Consider the following 19,595-nt stretch of genomic DNA (forward strand, 5'->3'; position numbering starts at 1 on the left):
TTTTCATTTCTGTTCTCATGGTAGCAAGAGTCAGGGTAGGCAAGTGGAGACGATTCTTATATTAGTGTGATTAAGGCCGTTATTTCCTGATATGTTAGTTTACCCACCTTGGCCCTTGATCTTCCAGGACAGGGGTCATAGCTTTCTCGCCTCATTTCTTAGAGCTTGTTTGTTGTTGGATGGATGGGTGGATGACTGGGTGAGATGCTTAACTGCATCTGTTTAATTGCCTAAATCTTATCAGTTACCAAATTCTTTCTCAACTCCAGTCCCCTGGAGGGCGCAGCAGGTCATCAACTTTACTTGATGGGCAACTGGAAATCCAGGCCCCACAGGGATGGTGTCAGGATGCTCAGGCGGAGCCCACTTCTTACCCTATTTAGGTGCTGAATGGTCTCCCTGGCCTCAGTGTTCTGGTCCCGTTTCCACATGAAGCCGGGCATTCTGCACTTGGCCTCTACTCAGAACTGGGTCACCCTGGCCCCTCGCCACTGTTATGGGAAGAATCAGTAAACTTTAGTAGTTTCCCCATCTATGTCTATGGATTCGCCAAACCTGATAACTTGTAAGATTACCTTGGAGAGCAGATCCTTTCTGTACTAAGTGTCTTCCTTCTATCCCTCCAGACCCACTCTCAACCCGTCTCCTCCCCCTCTGAGAGCCAACTTTATGGAGTGTTTAGGTGGGCTCCCGTGTTCTCCGGCTTCCAGATGGGTTCTGCCAATGGGCTGGCCCAGCAGAAGAATGGAAAGAGGACGGGAGGGTGAAGCCAGGGTATTTATTCACCACCACTCAGTTACCCCCAAACCTTCCTTCCTGAATCTTCTCTCAAGTCAACCTTCTCTACATAACTTTTCTCTTCTAAGTTCTGGTAACTTCTCTCTCCTCTCACCCGTCTGAGCCTAGGAGTGATAACAACTCCATGTTACCATCCTCAGGGAACTATCCTATCCCTGTGGTGCCCTTGCACCCACCCACGCCATTGAGAACTATGCCTTCATTACATTATATCCGTGGCAGTTCCTCTCTGTTGAGTGTACCATCTGTTCCTGCTGGAACCTTGATTTATACCCTGGCCTGAGCTTCTTCTTAGGTCTGAAGTGACCCTGCCTGTCTCTTCACCCCCTCTGGACTTCCAGGCACCAGGAAAGTGTGGTCCTGAAGAACCTCCCCTTACTTTCCCTCCTTACATGGTCCTCCTTGCCCCATGGTCCCTTTCATTCCCTGCATTCACATTTTAAAAGTCCTATCAACCACTTCCTTTAACTAAAACAGGAACTACTTCATTTTGCCCTTGGGAATGAATCAAAAATGTTTACCAGTGAGAATTTTGACTAGATCACGATAATAAGAGGGCCCACCCTGAATTCTAACCTAAAACAAAGAAATGTGGTATCTGGATTTGCCCAGAGGTCTAACCATAGGTGGGGTGTCACTTCCTTTAGGATTGTGAAGAAAGGGGCTCACAAAGCCCTGTGACTGCCCACTTAGAGCCCTTGTTGGGAGCCACTGCTCGGGGAAGGCCAGGACTCATGTCCTTTCCTCTCCGCCAGGGCCAGCAAATGACAGCACATGGGACAGCCCTGTTTTTGTAAGGAAAGCATCACCGGAATGCAGCCACTGCGTCCTGTGTTAACTGTGGCTGTGTCCATGCTTCAATGGCAGCATTGGGTTGACGGGGATGGCAGGGCCCTCTGTGCAGAAACAGTTAACAGAGCAGTGACTCTGGCCCTTACAAGGCTGGCCCTTGACTGGCATCCAGGAACACCATTCCCACTCTGGTACAAATAGCTCATGGTGTCTACACTGGTTGTATAACCCGTATGGTTTATGCTAAATACCTGCTTTCCTTCTGGAAGTCTGGAACTTTCTTACATACCAGGCAGAGGCTGCCTATGTGAAGAGCCCCCCAAAAAGCCACTGGGTGCTTGGTCTGTAAGAGCACTTCCCGTGGGCTGTCTGAGCTCCTTGTGGGGGAATTCTGCGCGTCCTGTGTGACCTCTGGGAGAGGACCTTGGAAGCCTGGACCTGGTTTCCCCAGACTTCCCCCCATGTGCCCTTTCCCTTCGCTGATTTGATCTGTATCCTTTCACTGTGATAAATCGTAGCCGTGAGTACAGCCATGTGCTGAGTCCTGTGAGTCAGTGAATCACTGAACCTGGGGCTGGTCTTGGGGACCTCTCCATACTCCTGCAAAGCCAGAAATATTTGCCATCTGGCCCTTTAAGAAAAAGTTTGCCAACCCCTGCTGTGCACAGTCCTAGGATGGATGGAAGCTACCTGTTGTATATCGCCTATCCCCCCAGACTCCAAACCCCCTAATAGTGTCCAGGTTTCCTGCTCTCTAACTACTGGCCACGCACAGTATCTTGCATAAAGTATTTATGGAGGGAGAAGTCAGCAAGCCTATAAATAATGGATTGAAGAAGTGCTTTTTTTAAACGGTGGGTGGTGAAATCAGTTTAAAAGGTTTGACCAATGCTTTTCAATGGAAGAATAGAATAGAAAGCATTTGCATTTAGGGAGGCTAAGTTTCATTTCTTGAAAAGTTTATTTCAATTGTACATGTGGACCAGATGCTGTGCTGGATCGAAATGTAAAAGGGAGTTGTCTAGTCCATTGCAATAGAAAACACATGAAGGTCATTGGATTGTAATCCCTTCGCCAGATGCTTGGGGAGACACCCTGCTAACCCTCCCCATCTCTTTGGTCGTCAGCATGTAACCTCCTTCTCCCCCACCCCCAGAACGTGTACTACACGAGCAGTCAGCAGATCCATGTGGGCGTCCTGAGCCCCACGGTTGACGACGATGACAACCGGTGCCTGGTGGACGTCAACAGCCGGCCACGGCTCATCGAGTGCAGTTACGCCAAAGCCAAGAGGATGAAGCTTCACTGGCAGTTCTCTCAGGTAACAGCCCAGGAGGAGGCAGAGCAAAGGGAATGGGGAGGGGCCCAAGAGCCAGGAAGGGTCTGGGAGGAGAGGGACACTGTGGCTAGAGCAGCCGTGGGCAAACTACAGCCAGCAGGCTGGATCCCGCCCGTTTGAAATGAATAAAACTAAAAAAAAAAAAAAAAAAAGACCGTACCCTTTTATGTAATGATGTTTACTTTGAATTTATATTAGTTCACACAAACACTCCATCCATGCTTTTGTTCCAGCCCTCCAGTCCAGTTTAAGAACCCATTGTGGCCCTCGAGTCAAAAAGTTTGCCCACCCCTGGGCTAGAGGGAGGTGTGACTCCAGGCAACTCTCGGGATTTATTGAGCACTTACTATATGCCAGGGGTTTCACATACATCAGTTCATTGGGTTGTTATTATTATATTGTGATTGTTGCTGTTTTATTATCATTTTATTTAAGTTTTCGATGTAAGGAAGCAGGCTCAGAGTTGGGAATCACCTGTACAAAGTCACACAGTAAGAGTAGGGCTGGGATTTAAACTTGGGTTTCTCTGCTTTAAACCCTCGAATTTCTTCTACACAAGCTCATTCTCAGGACAGGAAGCCCAGCCTCCCAGGTATAGACAGTGCTGGGACCCTTCTGATCTATGACCCCTCTGCCTTCCTTCCTCCCAGTAGAGGTCGCTCTAGGGGACGAGGTTACCACACAGGGCAGTGTCTTGGGACATTTTGTAAAGGGCAGTCTGCCTTGACTCACTGAGAGAGGAGGCAGGTGAGAGGAGCCGGGATTTCCTGGAATGGTCCCTGGAGGTCATGGCCCAGCCAGGCACCTGCCACTTGGGGACTTTGTGTCAGCCAGATATGAGGGTTCTTGAACTAAAGTAAGTTCCCTGGCCCCTTCAGAGGCCTTGCTCCTCCCAGGAGCTCTGGGATCATCAGGAAAACAGAGCTCCATCTGTGTGGCCCCGGCCTCTCTGTGTCCAGCCTCGTGCAGTTCAATGTTGATAAGCATGGCAACTCCATCTCAAAGGTGACACTAAGATTAAATGACCTGGCCAAGATCGCACAGCCCAAGCACGGCCGAGGTGGAGTTCCAACAGGCTGGCTGAATCTGACCCCAGGCTGCTTCAATATCCCAGCCCCCCAGGCAGGCCCATCTGCCTCCTTTTCAGCCCTCTCAGACAGTCGGCCTTCCCACATATGCTCCAAGGTTGTGGACAGGATGGCTCAGCTCATTTGTGCAGACCTGAATGCCTTGGTGCCCCTCACTAACCCTCATCTCATCTTCCATCTGTGATTGGGACAGAGAAAGGAACAAAACAATGGGTGTCCTCGAAACAGACCCTCCAAAATCCAGCTCCTTCTTTCCCTCATCTCGGCACATGGCATTGAACAGGGAGCCCAGCACGATTCCTGCTTGAAGGGACACAGTGAGCAACAAAGCAGGCCATGTTGGCGCGTGGGGACGGGGCAGCCTTCGGTCACTTAGGCATCTATCTAATTGAAACTCCCAGAATGCTTTGATCCTTCTACCAAGGAAACTGTTTGAAAATGATATTTTTAAATCCCTATTTGCAAACCCAGAGAGCTACTCTTACTTGATATTTTGAAATTAATATTTGTGAAATTTTTGTTTAAAGCAAAATGATCAATATTTATCAAGCGACCTGGAATCTCTCCCCAAGCCCACATTGGTTAGGAGCTGCTCTTGACAAGGCCAGAGGATGCTGGGAGACTCTTAAATAACTAAAGTCATGTTCTTAGACATGTTTTCTTGCAACAGGTTTTAATCTTTGCAAATTTCATGGGGAACCTACCAACTAGAATTTTCCAGTGCAGAAGTTGGGCTGAAAGGAGCTTTTAATGGTGCATTTTAAATCTCCTTTCCGGTTGCACAGTCTGCATTATTTACTCCCCTGAGGGCTGCATTTAAACTCCACAGACACTCAGGCTGAATTAATTTCAAAATAATCTAGTGCGATTCTCCCCCGATCGCCTACAAAGAAGATAGGCATTTGCATATCTTAGTGTTCCATCTCATACCCCGACTTTCTGTTTAATGCCTTTCCTCTAACTCTGAGAAGCCCTTCTGAATTTCCAATGCTTCTGGGATGAATCGGGACAGCGCTTGATTCTGACACTGAGAAACCAGGTTTGACGAAAACATCTCTTGGCAACACGGACACACACGGCTCTAAGGAGCAATTTCCCAATAATGAACATTCTTTCCTTCAGTCATTCATCAAACATTTATGAAGCACAGGGGTCTGGGCAAGAGGGATGCAGATGTGAGTCAAACAGGGCCTCTGCTCGGAGGAGCTCCTGGGCATGTAAACACACCACACTGGGTGATGAGAGCCGAAGTAGGGGAAGGGTGTTCTGGGACCCCAGGCTGATAGAACTCAGGGAACATTCGAGGCTTGTTTGATCTAGATCTTGAAAGTTGTAGGACAGTTCCCAGGTGTAGAAAGAGAGAAGAACATTCCATGTAGAGTCTCAGCCTGGGCAAAGGCAAGCAAAAGCAGAGCACACTTGAGAAATGGAAATCAGGTTTGGTGTGGGTGGGGTTTGGAATTTTCCACGGGGCATAAGAGAGATGAGACTTAAGAGGAAGTGTGAGCAGATAATGGTGGTCGCCGGAAGCTGTGCTAAGAAGTTTAGATTTCACCTTAAAAGCAAAGGGAGAAACTAAGGGAGGTTCTTAAGCAACAGATTGTGATGATGGGGTCTGAGTCCCTCCGGCAGCAGAGTACAAGTGGGACGGAAGAAAAGGGGCTGCAGACAGGCAAGCAGGGTAAAGGCTGCTCCATTCTCCCTGTGACTTGGCTGGCATGGGGGCCTGGGGCCAGGCAGCTGTTGGGAGGACTTGGAGAGTCATTTTAAGTCTACTGGAAATAGTGATGGGTTAAGTGGAGGTAGTTGTGAAGGGAGTTTATTAATCCAAGGCCACCCCAGGACAGCTTCCTCATAGTCAGGGTTGTCCTGACCAGAGGTTGGTAGTTCAGAGATGAGGTGGGCTCAGGGAACACTGGGCAGGCCATCTGAGGCTATACAGCTCTAAACGGAACTGGACTGGATGGTCCTAAGGGTTTGCCACCGCTGAAATTCTGCCATTGTAAGCTGAAATTAGACAGCAGTCCTGAGAGGGCTTTTCCGCCTAGAAGCCCCACTGGGCCTGCCTTAGTGAAAAGCAGCATGAATTTGAAAATTAGCTGAGTTCTTGTTTGAAGGTCATATTTACCCCACTTTATGGAATCGTTTGTTATTTCACTCCCTACTCCTGTCTTCTGTCAGCTGGTAGACTGAAACTCAGGGCTGTCTTCCACTTTCAGCATCTCCAATCCCTCTTGAGAAGCCTGAGACAGAGCAGACATCCAGTGTGCTATTGATCGAAGGAAGGAGTCCCTGATTTAACAACTCAGAAATATTAATTAAAGGCCTCTGATGTGCTAGGAGCGAGGTTTGGGGAGACCCAAAGATAAACAAAATCCTTTGATGGCCTTCCTTGCATGCATGCATGCTGAAAATAAAAAAAAATAAAAAACAATAAGACTGTACTTCCAGGACATTTCAATGTAATAGTCAAAGCGCCCTGCTCAGTTGGAAATCCCTAGTTCCTACAGAAAACACGTGTTGGTGGTAGCATCCCAACTGCATGCGCTAAGTGGGATGCTCAAAGTCACAGGGCCAATGTGCACTTCTCCCTGTACTGTAACTCCAGATGGAGGGAGGCAGGGAAGTAGAGATGTTTTATACTAAAACCAGAGGCCCAGTGCACAAAATTCGTGCACTGGTAGGGTCCCTAACTACTGTCAATCAGGTACTCCCTCCCTCTCCCCGGCCAACCCTGCCCGTCGTCGAACTCCTGGGTGAACACCCCATCGAGGAGACAATTTGCAAACTATGCTTTTATTATATAGGACAGGTGTGTGCATGGTATGGAGTACACATTTGTATGAAGATCTTTTAAAACGGGAGGCTTTGATGAGTCGTCAGGTACTCAGACTGTAGTTCATGCTGCCCCCCAGACTGGGGTGTGCCGCCACTCCTGTTGGCTGCCAGGTTCTTTGGTGAAAACATTAGCAGGGTCCGTCTGGGAGACAAAGGCACACAGATGAGTGTTCCACCGGCGGCCGTCCCCACACCTCCGCCCTGTGCTGCCTCCTTCTCAGTGCAGCGTGTATGCATTTTCTAAATGAGGACCATCCAGGACAATAAGAGGTTTCTATTAACGCCAGGAGAGAAGAGAGTTTCCAGAGTATGAGGAGACCGACTGGAGGAGTGCTGAGCACAGAGCCAAGCCCGCCTGTCCAGGGACAATCAGCCCTGATTGGTGGGGTCCAATTTGATAAATTGATGCAAGATGAGTAACCCACTCAGAACAGAACCTATCTGCAGAGCACATTTCCCAGGGAGCACCGCTAATTCTGCCAAAGAATTTCCCAACACAAGGGAGGAGGAGCTCTGACTTTCTCCCGCTCCAGCCCCCATGCTCTGCCAGGAAGTCCAACTTTGAGAACCTTTTGTGCTGAGCAGAAAGACTCTAGTCGGGTATTTCATTGTGGCTTTGGAATAAAACAGCTTTTCATTTCCATGTCACATGAAGGGGCAAGTGTGGAACTGTCCAGTTTGGGGACTGGAGAAGCTCTGTTCAGGCCCTGGCTGTTTCCTTAGTTATTGTTAGCGGATGGTAGTCAGCACCCTCTTCTCCCCCGGCTTACCCCACAGAGGTCAGGAGCCAGGACCAGGTGCGATGGCTCACTCCCCACTACACAGACCTCGGGGAGGTTTGGAAATGTGTTTATCAAGCATTTATATGGTGCTTACTATGTGCCTGGTACTATTGTAACTGATTTATAAAGATTACTTGGTCCCCATGATAATGTCATTAGGTACTTTAATTACCCTCATTCTACAGATGAGGAAACTGAGGCCCAGAAGAATTGAATAATTTGTCCAAGGTCAAATCTGGGAATTCTGTCCAATCTGGGGCCCACACTGCCTTGGTCTCACCTCTGGAAAGCCAGTGGATGGCAGCTATGGCAGCTCCGGGCTGGGTCTCCCTGCCTAGCCACGTGGCGGTGCGCCTGAATTGGCTGGATTCCTGCCTCCTTAGCACACTCCCTCCTGCCACCCTGCTGTCTTCATCCTCCCCCCGACCCAACCTCCACCTTTCCTTTCACACTGACATTGCCATTGCTCCATCCTCAGTCCACTGGAGCTTCACCACAAATCCCAGGCCCGTCTCCCTCAGCCACCAAGTCTCCTTGAAGAAAGACAAACACCAAAGAGCTTATTGAGTCAATGCAGCGTTGGCTATTCATGATACAGAGAGACCCCTTTCCCCTACAAAATGGCTTAATCTCAGGTGTCTGTAACCAGCACTAACATCGCACCTATGCCTTCAAGTATTTGATTACTGATTATAAACTGCTTAACCTGGAAACTCCTGGGACTAAGCTTAAAGCCAAAGCCCCACCAGGCCACTTGCTCCTGGAAAATTAATTAGAAAGGAGAGTGGAAGGGGAGCTCTGAAATAAACAGAGCATACAGGATGCAGTCCGCACCCGACCTCTTGGCGATCACAACCGTGAGACCTGGGCGAGCTCAGGCCAGACGCTCCCAATGCTGCTCCTCAGGGACGCCAGTGCCAGCAACCAGCTGGGCCCAGCCCTTTCCCCGGACAAGGTGATGGTGTTTGAGGTCCCATCGGTGGTCCCTGGACCAGCACCACCACCAGCAGCAACACCGGGAAGTTTAAAGAAATCCATTTTGAGCCTCATTGGAGACCTACTGGATCAGAAAAGTGGAGCCCAGTGATCTATGGTTTAACAAGCCTTTAGGAGCTCTGTCTACCAGCGGTTCTCAACCTGTGGGTCGCGACCTCTCTGGTGGTCAAACGACCCTTTCACAGGGGTCACCTAAGACCATCCTGCATATCAGATATTTACATTATGATTCATAACAGTAGCAACATTACAGTTATGAAATAGCAACGAAAATAATTTTATGGTTGGGTCACAACATGAGGAACTGTATTTAAAGGGCCAGAAGGTTGAGAACCACTGGAATCCATCTACCCAGCCTATAGCTCCAGGGGGAGCCAGGTTGCTTAGTCTGGTGCTAGCTGTTCCACCCCGAGCTGCCACAGACACACGCCTGGGGGAAACTGAGGCGGGAGGAAGGGCCACGTTATCTGGGGTCAGCTCCTCAATCCCTCAGCCCCAGGGACTGATGGACGACCATAGATCTGCATGTGCCTATGGACATGGTCAGTGCTCCACGTGGAGACAGGGTCAGTGCCCCCAGTGCTCTGGTTCCTTTTGCAAAGGACAAGACTGAAGCCCAGACCAGCACTTAGCCAGGGTCACGGTCAGGGAGAGCCAGAGGCAGAGCTGGGAGCAGGGACCCGTGTTCTTGGGTTCCGCTCCCACTGCCTCTCATGCCCTTGCTAGTCACCACTCCAGCAAGGCCCAGAAGGAAAAGGCACCAAGCTGGGGGCTGGGCACCTAGCTCTAGGGATTATTATTAGGCTTCTTAAGTCTGTACATTCAGCTTTCGATTTTTTTAATGCTGTTTCCATATTTAATTTGGTTCCTTTTCCAATTAAGCTCTCTGTGTGCCACAGCATCTCTCCTGCCAGGTTTAATTGCCCTTATTTAAATTCTTTAATTAAAAGTATTATGTGTTTCCAGATCCTGTAGTTGTAAGTATTACACAAATAATTTAGATGACTGGACTAGTAAACCAAGTGACTGCACCCTCCACAGGGGGCGGGGCCAGGCAGGGGTTCTATATCAAGCCTCAGCCCCCCAGAGCCCTGGGCCTGGCCCAGAGGCTGCTGGCTGGCCCTGGGTGTGAGGACAAGAACCTGCTAACAGGTCCCTGCTTCCTTCCTCCCTCCAATGCTTAATGCTCAACACAGCAGAGTGACATGGTTAACATGTCAGTCCTACTCTGCAGTGGCTGGCCCTGTCACCAGGTAAAATGCCAAAGTCCATTCTGTGGCTCTAAGGCCCCACACAACCTGCCCCACACTCACCTCTTGGGCCTCATCTCCTATGCCTACCCCCATGCCTACTCTCAGCCGGGGCCTCTGTGCTGTTCTCCAAACACACCAGGCCTCTGCCTGAGCGGGAGCTTTGCTCTGGGCCCTGGGATTCTCCCCAGATATCCCCTGGGCTAACTCCTCTCCTTCACGTCTTGCTCATATCTCACCTTCTCACTGAGGCTCACTCTGACCACCTCTTACCATTGCAGCCTGCCTCACCACCATCCCTGAACTGTCTCACCCTGCTTGTCTTGGTCCATTCAGGCTGCTATAACAAAACGACCATAGATTGGGTGGCTTAAACAACAAACATTTGTTTTGAAGGCTGGGAAGTCCAAGGTCAAGGTGCCAGCAAATGCAGTGTCTGGTGAGAACCCTCTTTCCAGTTTGCATATGGCAGCTTTCTCACTGTCCTCACGTAGGGGTGGGGGATGAGGGGAGAGGTGAGAGAGAGAGGTCATCCATCTCCTGTCTCTTCATATAATCCCATTCATGAGGATTCCATGCCCACCTCCAAATACCATCACATAAGGGATTGGGCCTTCAACATGAATTTTAGGGGCACAAACATGCACACACATTGCTCTGCATTTTTGTGCAGCCTATCACCTTCTAACACACTATAGAATTTATCGTTTGCTCCTCCTCCTAGAATAGTCTTCACTAAGATAAGGATTATTTCTTGTTTGGTCACTGATGTCCCTGACACACAGTAGGCATTCATTAAATATCAGATGGATGGATGGATGGATGGATGGATGGATGGATGGATGGATGGATGGATGGATAAGTAGATGAGTGGATGGATGGATGGATGGATGAGTAGATGAGTGGATGAATGGATGGATGGACAGATGGATGAATGGATGGATGGCAGAGAGTTTTCAAAAGAACTAGATCAAACTGGCTCTTCAGAGCCTCTTGGAGGTGACTTTCCTCTCTGGTCAAGAAGACCCCAGGTGTTGGGGCATGAGCAGCTGTCAGTCTAGTCCACTCCCTTGAGACAGGCAGGAAGTGGAATAAATGCTGGGTGGACTGGCCACTGATTCTAGTGGGGAGCAGTAATGGGGACTGGCTCACGGAATCCCCGCCTAACTCTACCACTGCCTGACCATGTGATCCTAGGCAAGTCTCCTGACCTCTCTGAGCCTCAGTCTCCAATTCTATAAAATGGTGATAATTAGCATCTCCACCTCTCAGGGTTATTGTGAGGAATATGTGAGATTGGGCATGTAAATCATTTGATACAGTGCTGGGCATATGGTCGATAGTGTTAACTGTTGTTACTTTGATCCCAGGTGCAAAGCCTGCAGGTGGAGGTGCAGTTGGTAGCAACACCAGGCTGCTCCCAAGGGGGCTGAACTCATCAGGAAAGGACTGAGTGGAGGAGGGGAAGGCTCCTTTCCAATGGCGGTGAATGGAACTTGCCCAGAGAGAGGCAAGACCCCAGAGTTTATTCAGTGAGAGAGGTCAAGGTCTGAGAAGGAAGACAGGAGGGAGAAAGCGCCAGGGGCCAGTGCTAGCTCTAGTACCAACAGGTAGCCTGGCCCTTCTCTCCCTACTCCAGATGTCTTTCCAAGACTCATGCCTGGGCTCTGCTCATTGGGGCCTCCAGGGTGGCCTGACGACTCCGTTATAGAAGATTCTCCTTTCGGAGCCTCCAGACAGGGAGTTCTCCTTGGCCTCACACTCTGCCCTCCCTGCAGCCCCACACACTCTCACAGAAGCTGTGCTTCTCCACACCCCACCCTGCTCTTGGCCTCACTCCATTTCTTCCACATTCTTCCCAGAGGCCACCCTGGCTGTTTCTGCCCCAGGGTCACCACACTTCCTGTCTCTAGGGTGCCGAGGGCATGGTTGGGCCAGGGTAGGGCCTGGGAAATGTCATAGTTGAGTCTCAGAAGGAACACTTTACTTCTCAGAGACTGCCCCTGTCTTCCTCTCTCAGCCTTGGCATGGTACCCTGCAGAAGGCTCAGAATGTTCCTGAGTGGCTGGTGGGAAAGGAGGCGGCCGCGGCCTCCTGTCTGGGACCAGTTCCTCTAAGCTTCCGTGGCCCAGGGTTTGCTGAAGCAGCCTGGCCCAGCCCCTGAGGACATGCTGAGCAGTCAAAATCTCCAGTGGAATGGAAGGGCACTTGGTCTGGCCCCATCTGCTTGCTGTGCACTTTTTCTGGATCCCCCACCAGATTCTATGAACAACCTCATATCCGTTTGTTGTTTGTAGCTGATAAAGGAATTTCCCATCTGTCCTGCTCATCCTCCAGTAATCAGGACAGAAGTGATCATCTGACCCTAGAGATAATGGAACCAGAAGAGTGGGCGGCTGCCCAGGGCCACACAGCTGACCACCAGAAAAGAAGCATCCTAGTTCAGCACTCTCCCCTTTCCATCTCACCCCCTGGAGTGCCGAACCCTGAGCAGACATGGTGAATAAGAGAGCTGGCTGGTTTCATCCAGCCCTGCCTGCGCTGCACTCCCAGCAGTGGGTAGGACCACCAGGCTGGCCAGATGTTGGAGCGTCAGGAGAAGCTGGGTACAGTCCCACTGAAGAAGCACCAGCCACATGGCCCGGCCTGTGGGTGGACAGCAGATGTGCTTGGTCTGGAGGCTGCGAGCTTTTACACAGAAGCCATAGAAACTGGGCCAGGCAGAGCCATGGGCTGGCCTTGTTTGGAGCAAGTGTCACAGGGATGCCTCTGGGTCCAAAAGTCCAGCCTTTGAGGAATACGATGGGGCCTTAAGGTGAACCACAGCCTCTGAGAGGACAACTTGAGGATGTCTGCCACAGTCCCGGCGTGGTTCATGGTTCGGGACTGTCGTGTGGCCACCAACAGTGCCCATTCCTTGGCTGTGTTGCAAGGGCCTATTTATTGTTCAGTGGAAATGAGGTGGTTTGTGCTCTGTGATCAGTTCTGAGTGACAAAAACAACAGGAGGGCAACCAGAATGGGGAGAGTATACAAAATTCTTCCATAAGAAACTCAACGTGGGAAAGCATAGAACTGGGGGACATGGGCCTCGCCTTCCCCTGTCAGAAGGGAAGAGGTGGAGAAGCAGGAGCTGACCCAAGTGTGGGACCCCAAGGGGTGTTCTGGGTTCCCTTGCTGGATGCCCCTGATCTTAGTTCAACAGGAGGAGAATTCCCCCAGGAGGAGCCACTGCGGAAAGAAAGTGCTGGTTTGGGGGCTGTCCCTGCAGGTGGACATGCAGAGCTAAAGGGCCCGAGGCCCAAGTGCAGAGCCATTCAGGTTGCAGACGAGAACAAGAGGATCAGCTTCAAAGTTCCTTCCCACACGAGTCCTTTCTGAGCCCCTGTCTCATGGCTACTGTCCTGTCCTGTCAGGACATGACCTGTGGGTTTCTTTCTGGCTGTACCTGGGGAGGGGGGACCCATGAGGTCCCTATTTCAGTTCCCCCTTTGTTTTGATGTCTCTGTGATCCTAGGGGCAGTGAGTCATTGCTCTCCTCGGAGGAGGTGCTGGCTGGGCTGGGCTGCTTCACTCACTCAAATGCTTCTGAAGAGGTTTGCTGTCTGCAAGGCCATCTCCCACACACCAGACCTTGGGAAGTTCCACACCTGCTCCTGACACACACACACACACACACACACACACGGACTTCACTATCTGGCTTCTCACTCCCCTGCCTCCTTCACACTCGGCTCAAAGTCCCTCCTGGGAGCTGGAATTTTGTTTTAATTTTTTTAACTGAAGAACAGCACAAACACACAGAAACATGCAAATATACGTACAAAAATAAATGCTCAACTTATTTAAAACCAAGTAAATGCCTATGCAAGCACCACCCTGGTCAGAAAGAGCACCCCACCAGCACCCCAGAAGCCCCCTTCTTGCTTCCTGTCATTTGCCACCCCCTCCATCCCAAAAGTAACCCCACCCTGACTTGAACACTGTGGTTTTATTTTGCCTGCTTGGGAAGTTTATAGAAGTAGGATTATGTATATATTCTGCCTGATTTCCTTTGCTAACATTGTAATTTTGAAATTCACCCCTCTTGAGTAGAGAGCCAGTGTGTCCGTTTTTGATGCTGCATAGTATTCCTTTATGTGAGTCACCACTGTTTTCTATCCGCCCTCCTATTGATGGATGGTTGGTTTGTTTCCAGGCTGGAGCTTTTACAAATCATGTTTCAGAAGGCACCTGGGTACCTGTCTGTGGTGCACACCTTTCTGCTAGTTGTATAGCTATAGGTACAGCTGTTGGGTCGCAGGGAAGTGTCTGTTCAGCTGGGGAAGATACTGCCAGTTTTCTCAGTGGTTGTGAGAACTGAGTCTCGATGTGCTCTTGAGATGTCAGTTGTTGCCAGGGGGATGGTGGTGGCAGACTGGGGATGACTTCCAGAAAGGACTTCCGTCTCCCTTGCTCACAGTGGGCTGTTCGCTGGGATGGGCATGGGTGCAGCTGGGGTGGGCTCAGAGTCTCCCTCTCTTTGCTGCCAGGCCTCCCAGGGCGAACCTGAGCATGGTCACCCTGTCCTGTGACCGATTCCCTTCTTACCTATATAAGTCATGACAGCCAGATTAATGACCACCTGTCGTGTTGCATCCAAGCTTTTTGCTGGATGTTGAGGGGACAGAAATTGATAAAACATAGAACTCTCAGTCCAGCGGGGGAAAAGACAAGTAAATAAGAACTTTTACTGTCCTTCAATAAGTGCTGAGTGGGGAAAAAGCACAGGATGGAGAACAGCGCACCAGCTGGGGAACTGGAGGGGAGGAGGAGGCAGGAGCTGGTGGAAGGTGAGAAGCCTTTGGAGGAAGGAGCAGGCGCCGAGCCTTCAGTGACTATGGCTTAGCCTGAAGCAGAGCATGGAGAGGACCCCAGGCACAGGGACAGCTTGTTCAACGTCTAGGAATCCTGAGAAAATGTAAATGCATTCAGCAAACTACCCAGAGTTTGGTATCACTGCAGTTCAAGGTGTGCGAGTTGAGGGGGACCGGGCCAGAGAGAGACACAGCACCAGACCATGAGCATGCGCTACAGAGCCAGGCTCTGTCTTCCAGGCCAGATACGCATCTGAAAGAATCACTACTCCCTGCCTCCTGAAGTGGGAAGGGGATCAGTGAGGAGGCTGATGCAGTTGTCAGCGGAGAGAAGATGGTGGCCTGAATCAGGGCAAGTACGAAGGGATAGCGATAAGGAGACAGTCACAAGGCCTGAAGGAGGTGGAATTGACAGGAATCGGTGCCTAATGAGATGCTGGGGAGAGGTGGACATATACTGAAAATGCCCAGCTTTCCCACAACGATGCCTGGTTATGGCTGAGATGGGAAACACAGTAAGTTCTGGGGGAAAGGTGACTTTAGCATATAATCAAGTAGCATTAAGCTACAAGGAGCCCACTTACCCAGCCCAAGCAATTCCGCTCATTTGGAAAGCCAAAGCCCATTTTCAATAAAACTCAGAAATACTCAAAATGCTGACACCCAGCCACATAGCCAGCAGCCCCAAGGTGTTTGGGGTATAAACTTAGTGTGCATGGCTACAGAACATTCCAGAACACCAGCAGCATGTGGAAATGATGCATATCCAGGGATGAGGGAGCCCAGTGGCCTTATAGACAGAATCCAGGAGCCTGAACTTGGTTGAGACCAGCACTGGTGGCTCTAGAGGTCCAGTTGGGAGCACAGACCCTAAAAGCAGGATGTCTGGTGATACTGAAATTCAGGCCAATCACGGGGTGGTCCCAAGGAGCTAGGCTTTTCAGAGCAGGGGCCCAGCCTATGGTTATGGAGAATAGGGCTTAATCCCCCAGAGAGGAGCCGTAGGAGCAACCCAGCATGCTGTACCCCAGCCAGGTAGACGGACATCGGGGTGGGGTATCTCTGTTCTAGTGAAAAACTAGGGCTCTGTGAAGAAAACTTACACACAAGGTCATTCTCAGGGAGGAGATCAACACATCAGAGATGGGAGCCCGAGGCTTCATGGGAATGCAGGCCCCAGACCTCCCGTGGCCTCATTGGATCCCAGACATCTAAAAGCACACATAGTCCCAGCCGCTAGGCCTCAGGCTCCCCGGACCTCCCCATGTTGCCTGGACACCCTCTGACTCCACCCTCTGCCCTGGCTCCTAGGGAGGCCCCATCCAGAACCTCAAGTCCAAGCGCTGCCTGGAGCTGCAGGAGAACAGCGACTTGGAGTTCGGCTTCCAGCTGGTGCTGCAGAAGTGTTCGGGCCAGCGCTGGAGCATCACCAATGTCCTGAGGAGCCTGGCATCCTGACCCGCCAGGACCCGCCCCGCCCGCCCTTTTGCTACTGTGTAGCACCTGCTGCAAGTTGCCTGCTGTCCACCTGGGTGGTTGGAAGTCCTGGAGCCAGGTTGGTGGGACCCCTTAGAGAGCTTTCTATTTCCTATCCAATTTTCAAGCAGTTTCTAGGAAGATGCTGAATGGTGGGTGAAGGTAGTGAATATCATAAACTATTTTGCAACTGTAAATAGGGGACAAATGGAAAATATTTATAACTGTCAATAAAATACTATTATTAAGAAAAGGGTTTCTGCCATCTTTTGTGCCTGGTGGAGATTCATGCCCGGCTCCTCTGAACCTGGAGTTCTCACAGCCCAAGACACATCCCTGCTTGCCCTTCCAGCTCCGCGCCCCTGAGAAAGGAGGCCCTTGGGCCTTGCAAGCAGTGGCAGTGTGTTGTGCAAGCCGCCCGCTTTCTTTGTGAGGCCCAGGGCGGCGAGAAGGCCACTGTGAGCTCGGAGGCACCTTGTCTGGAAGACAGCCTCCGTTCTTTGTTCCCGGAGAAAGCGGGAGTGCTCACTGGCCCCTGGAGTGTCCTCCACTGGCCATCTGCTGGCTCCAGTACACTGCCCTTTCCTGAAGTCACCTCTGTCACCTCCCAGTGCAGTGACACCGCCCACAGCAAACGCCCCATCCAGTCATCAGCTCCATCTCGTTAGCTTTTTCCATGAATCGTGGTGCATTTGCTTCCCTTCCCAAGACTATTGGAACAAAGAATAACAAACTTGGTGGCTCAAACTACACACTCTATCAGGGTTCTGGAGGCTAGGAGTCCAAGATCGAGGTGTGAGCAGCGTTGGTTCCTTCTGAGCGCTGTGAGGAGACTCTCTCTCCAAGCCCGGGTGACTCAGGCACTGCCTGGCCTGCAGAAGGCCATCTCCTTCCTGTGTCTTCTGTCGTCTTTCCTCTGTTTGTCTGTGTCCAAATTTTCTCCTTTTTTTAAGGAGACCAGTCATGTTGGATAAGGGCCCACGGTAATGACCTCATTTGTACTCGATTACCTCTATAAAAACCCTATTTTCAAATACAGTCCCATTCAGAGGCACTGGGATTGAGGACACATCTTCCTGGGGGGACACAACTCTACCCATGGCATGGCACAGTCAGTTAGGGCTCCAAGTCACCCCCCTGACCGCAGCCTGGGAAACTGGTGACTATCCTTGCAGCCTGTTGCCCAATCCTCTGTCCCTCTAGCAGCGTCCCCTGAGTGTTTCTCATCCCCGTCCCAGAGACCGTCCTCTGGTGGGGGCTCCTGTGTTTAGTTTGAAGGACACCCCCCACCCCAGCACCACCTCCAACACTTTAGTTCATACTAGAGCTATGATAAGTGACAGGCTAGACCAGTAGTCGGCAAACTCATTAGTCAACAGAGCCAAATATCAACAGTACAACGATTGAAATTTCTTTTGAGAGCCAAATTTTTTAAACTTAAACTATATAGGTAGGTACATTGTTATTAACTTAATTAGGGTACTCCTACGGCTTAGGAAGAGCCACACTCAAGGGGCCAAAGAGCCGCATGTGGCTCATGAGCCACAGTTTGCCGACCACGAGGCTAGACTGAAGTAGGAGAGGAAACCCTTTCTCGACAGGTTCCAGCCCCACTCACCTCCTCAAATTCTCTGAGGCCCTGCAGTCACCTGTTTGGGCTCAGTAATTTATAGCTGAAAAACTGATAACACAGAGAAACCTCCTGCACCTAAGGGACCCCAAGGGAAGGGGGACCTCCTGTCTCACCACCTTTGCACACCGAGAACCCCATCTAGCACGGGATTCACCCTAGAAGGGCCCGTGGGAGCTTCCCAGGCCACTGCCATAGGCACCCCTTACTTCCTCTCTGCCTACCTAAGCCATATCATGCCTGTGCTCATTCCGGTGGAACTCTTCCTACAGCTGCAACATCCCATACTCCTAAAGTCACTCAGTTCTAGTCTCACTCTACCCACCTCCTCTCTCCCTCTAAAATACCACTTCCTGTTCTTCACCATCACTCACACGCGCTTCCCGTCCCTGGTGCTCCCAAGACCGGTGCCCAGGCTACCAGAATCAGCATTACCTGGGAACGTATTAGAAAAACACTTCTCAAGCTTCCCGAACCATAAACAATCCAGGTTCTAAAAAGCCCTCCAGTGATTCTGCTTCTCTGCTAAAGTCTGACAACGACTGCCCAGCACTCCCCTGAGCCAGTGCACACATGCCCTCCCTCCCGTCCTGGCACGGGCCTCATTCGCAGCAACATCTGTTCATACCGCCCCCCCTGTTCACACCTCGACGCCACACCCCATCCAGAGTGCCCCTGCGCCCACCCACCTCCCATGGTCCCTGCCACACCACGTCCCATGAGGAGCGGGAGGACCAAGAGCATGGGCTCTGGAGCCAGACAGCGCCGTCCATCGCCGCCCTGCCATTTTCCAGCTGAATGACCTGGAGCAGATACTTAACCTCTTTGTGCCTCCATTTCCCAACCCCCTTAAAAATGGAGATACTAATAGTGTATCTTTTATGGGGTTGTTATAAAAATGAGATGAGTAAATTTATGTAAAGCAGAGCAGTGATGGGAACATAATAAGTGCTCTAACGTCTGAGCTATTATTATTTCATCCATTGATATCCTGACACCCAGTCGCTGTCAAGAATATCCACACCTTTATGCCAACCCACACCCACATTTCCCCTTCCTGTCGACATCCATAGCCCACCCCACCTGCAGTGACAACACCCACTCATGTCTGTTCCATCTGCCTGGGTGGGCAGCAGATGTGCTTGGTCTGGAGGCTGCGAGCTTTTACACAGAAGCCATAGAAACTGGGCCAGGCAGAGCCATGGGCTGGCCTTGTTTGGAGCAAGTGTCACAGGGATGCCTCTGTGTCCAAAAGTCCAGCTACCTTCACCCCCACCCCTGCAAACCCCACCCTCCTGCCCTCTTATCAGAGGCACCCCCGACCCCAACATCAACCACTCCCAACAACATCATCCCAAGAAGAAAACCCAAGAATGACTCCCTCTCCCATAAGCTAACCTGGGGCAGTTAAAACAGGACAGGGGCAGCTCCCTCCTGGGATACCACTCACCATCCCCCTGAGCCCAGTTGCCCGGGCCCTGGCGGAGAAGGCTCTGCGATGGCCTGGGCGGCCCTGACCTCCTAGGAGTGGGGACTACATGGCCAGTCCAGGCTCCACTATATGTTGGAGGTATAAAGGTCAGAAGTCCAGGGTCATGTGACTCCAAAGCAGAGGCACTGGATGTGTGGGGGACAGGCAGGAGGGTTAGGGGCCCCAGCCCATTCCTGACCCAGCCCACACCAGACTTAGCCCACTCCAGCCCCAGCCCACTCCAGCCCCAGCCCATCCCAGCCTCAGCCCTCTCCAGCCC

The 19,595-nt window shown here is 51.0% G+C and overlaps 1 protein-coding gene across 2 annotated transcripts in view; it reads left to right on the forward strand.

The window, feature by feature from the left end:
* Window positions 1–16,470, forward strand: part of GALNT18 (polypeptide N-acetylgalactosaminyltransferase 18) — a 305,682-nt gene extending 289,212 nt beyond the window's left edge. The window contains exons 10-11 of one of the 2 annotated variants that reach the window (XM_006763460.2): window positions 2,747–2,911; window positions 16,050–16,470. In XM_006763460.2, coding sequence (XP_006763523.1) covers window positions 2,747–2,911; window positions 16,050–16,196 — 312 coding nt within the window. In that variant the 3' untranslated portion in view covers window positions 16,197–16,470. The remainder of the gene's footprint in view (window positions 1–2,746; window positions 2,912–16,049) is intronic. The other variant, XM_015563712.1, reaches the window with a different exon arrangement.
* The last annotated feature ends 3,125 nt before the right edge of the window (window positions 16,471–19,595 follow it).

The sequence above is a fragment of the Myotis davidii genome, unplaced genomic scaffold (genome assembly GCF_000327345.1).
Source record: "Myotis davidii unplaced genomic scaffold, ASM32734v1 scaffold118, whole genome shotgun sequence".
Lineage (NCBI taxonomy): Eukaryota > Metazoa > Chordata > Mammalia > Chiroptera > Vespertilionidae > Myotis > Myotis davidii.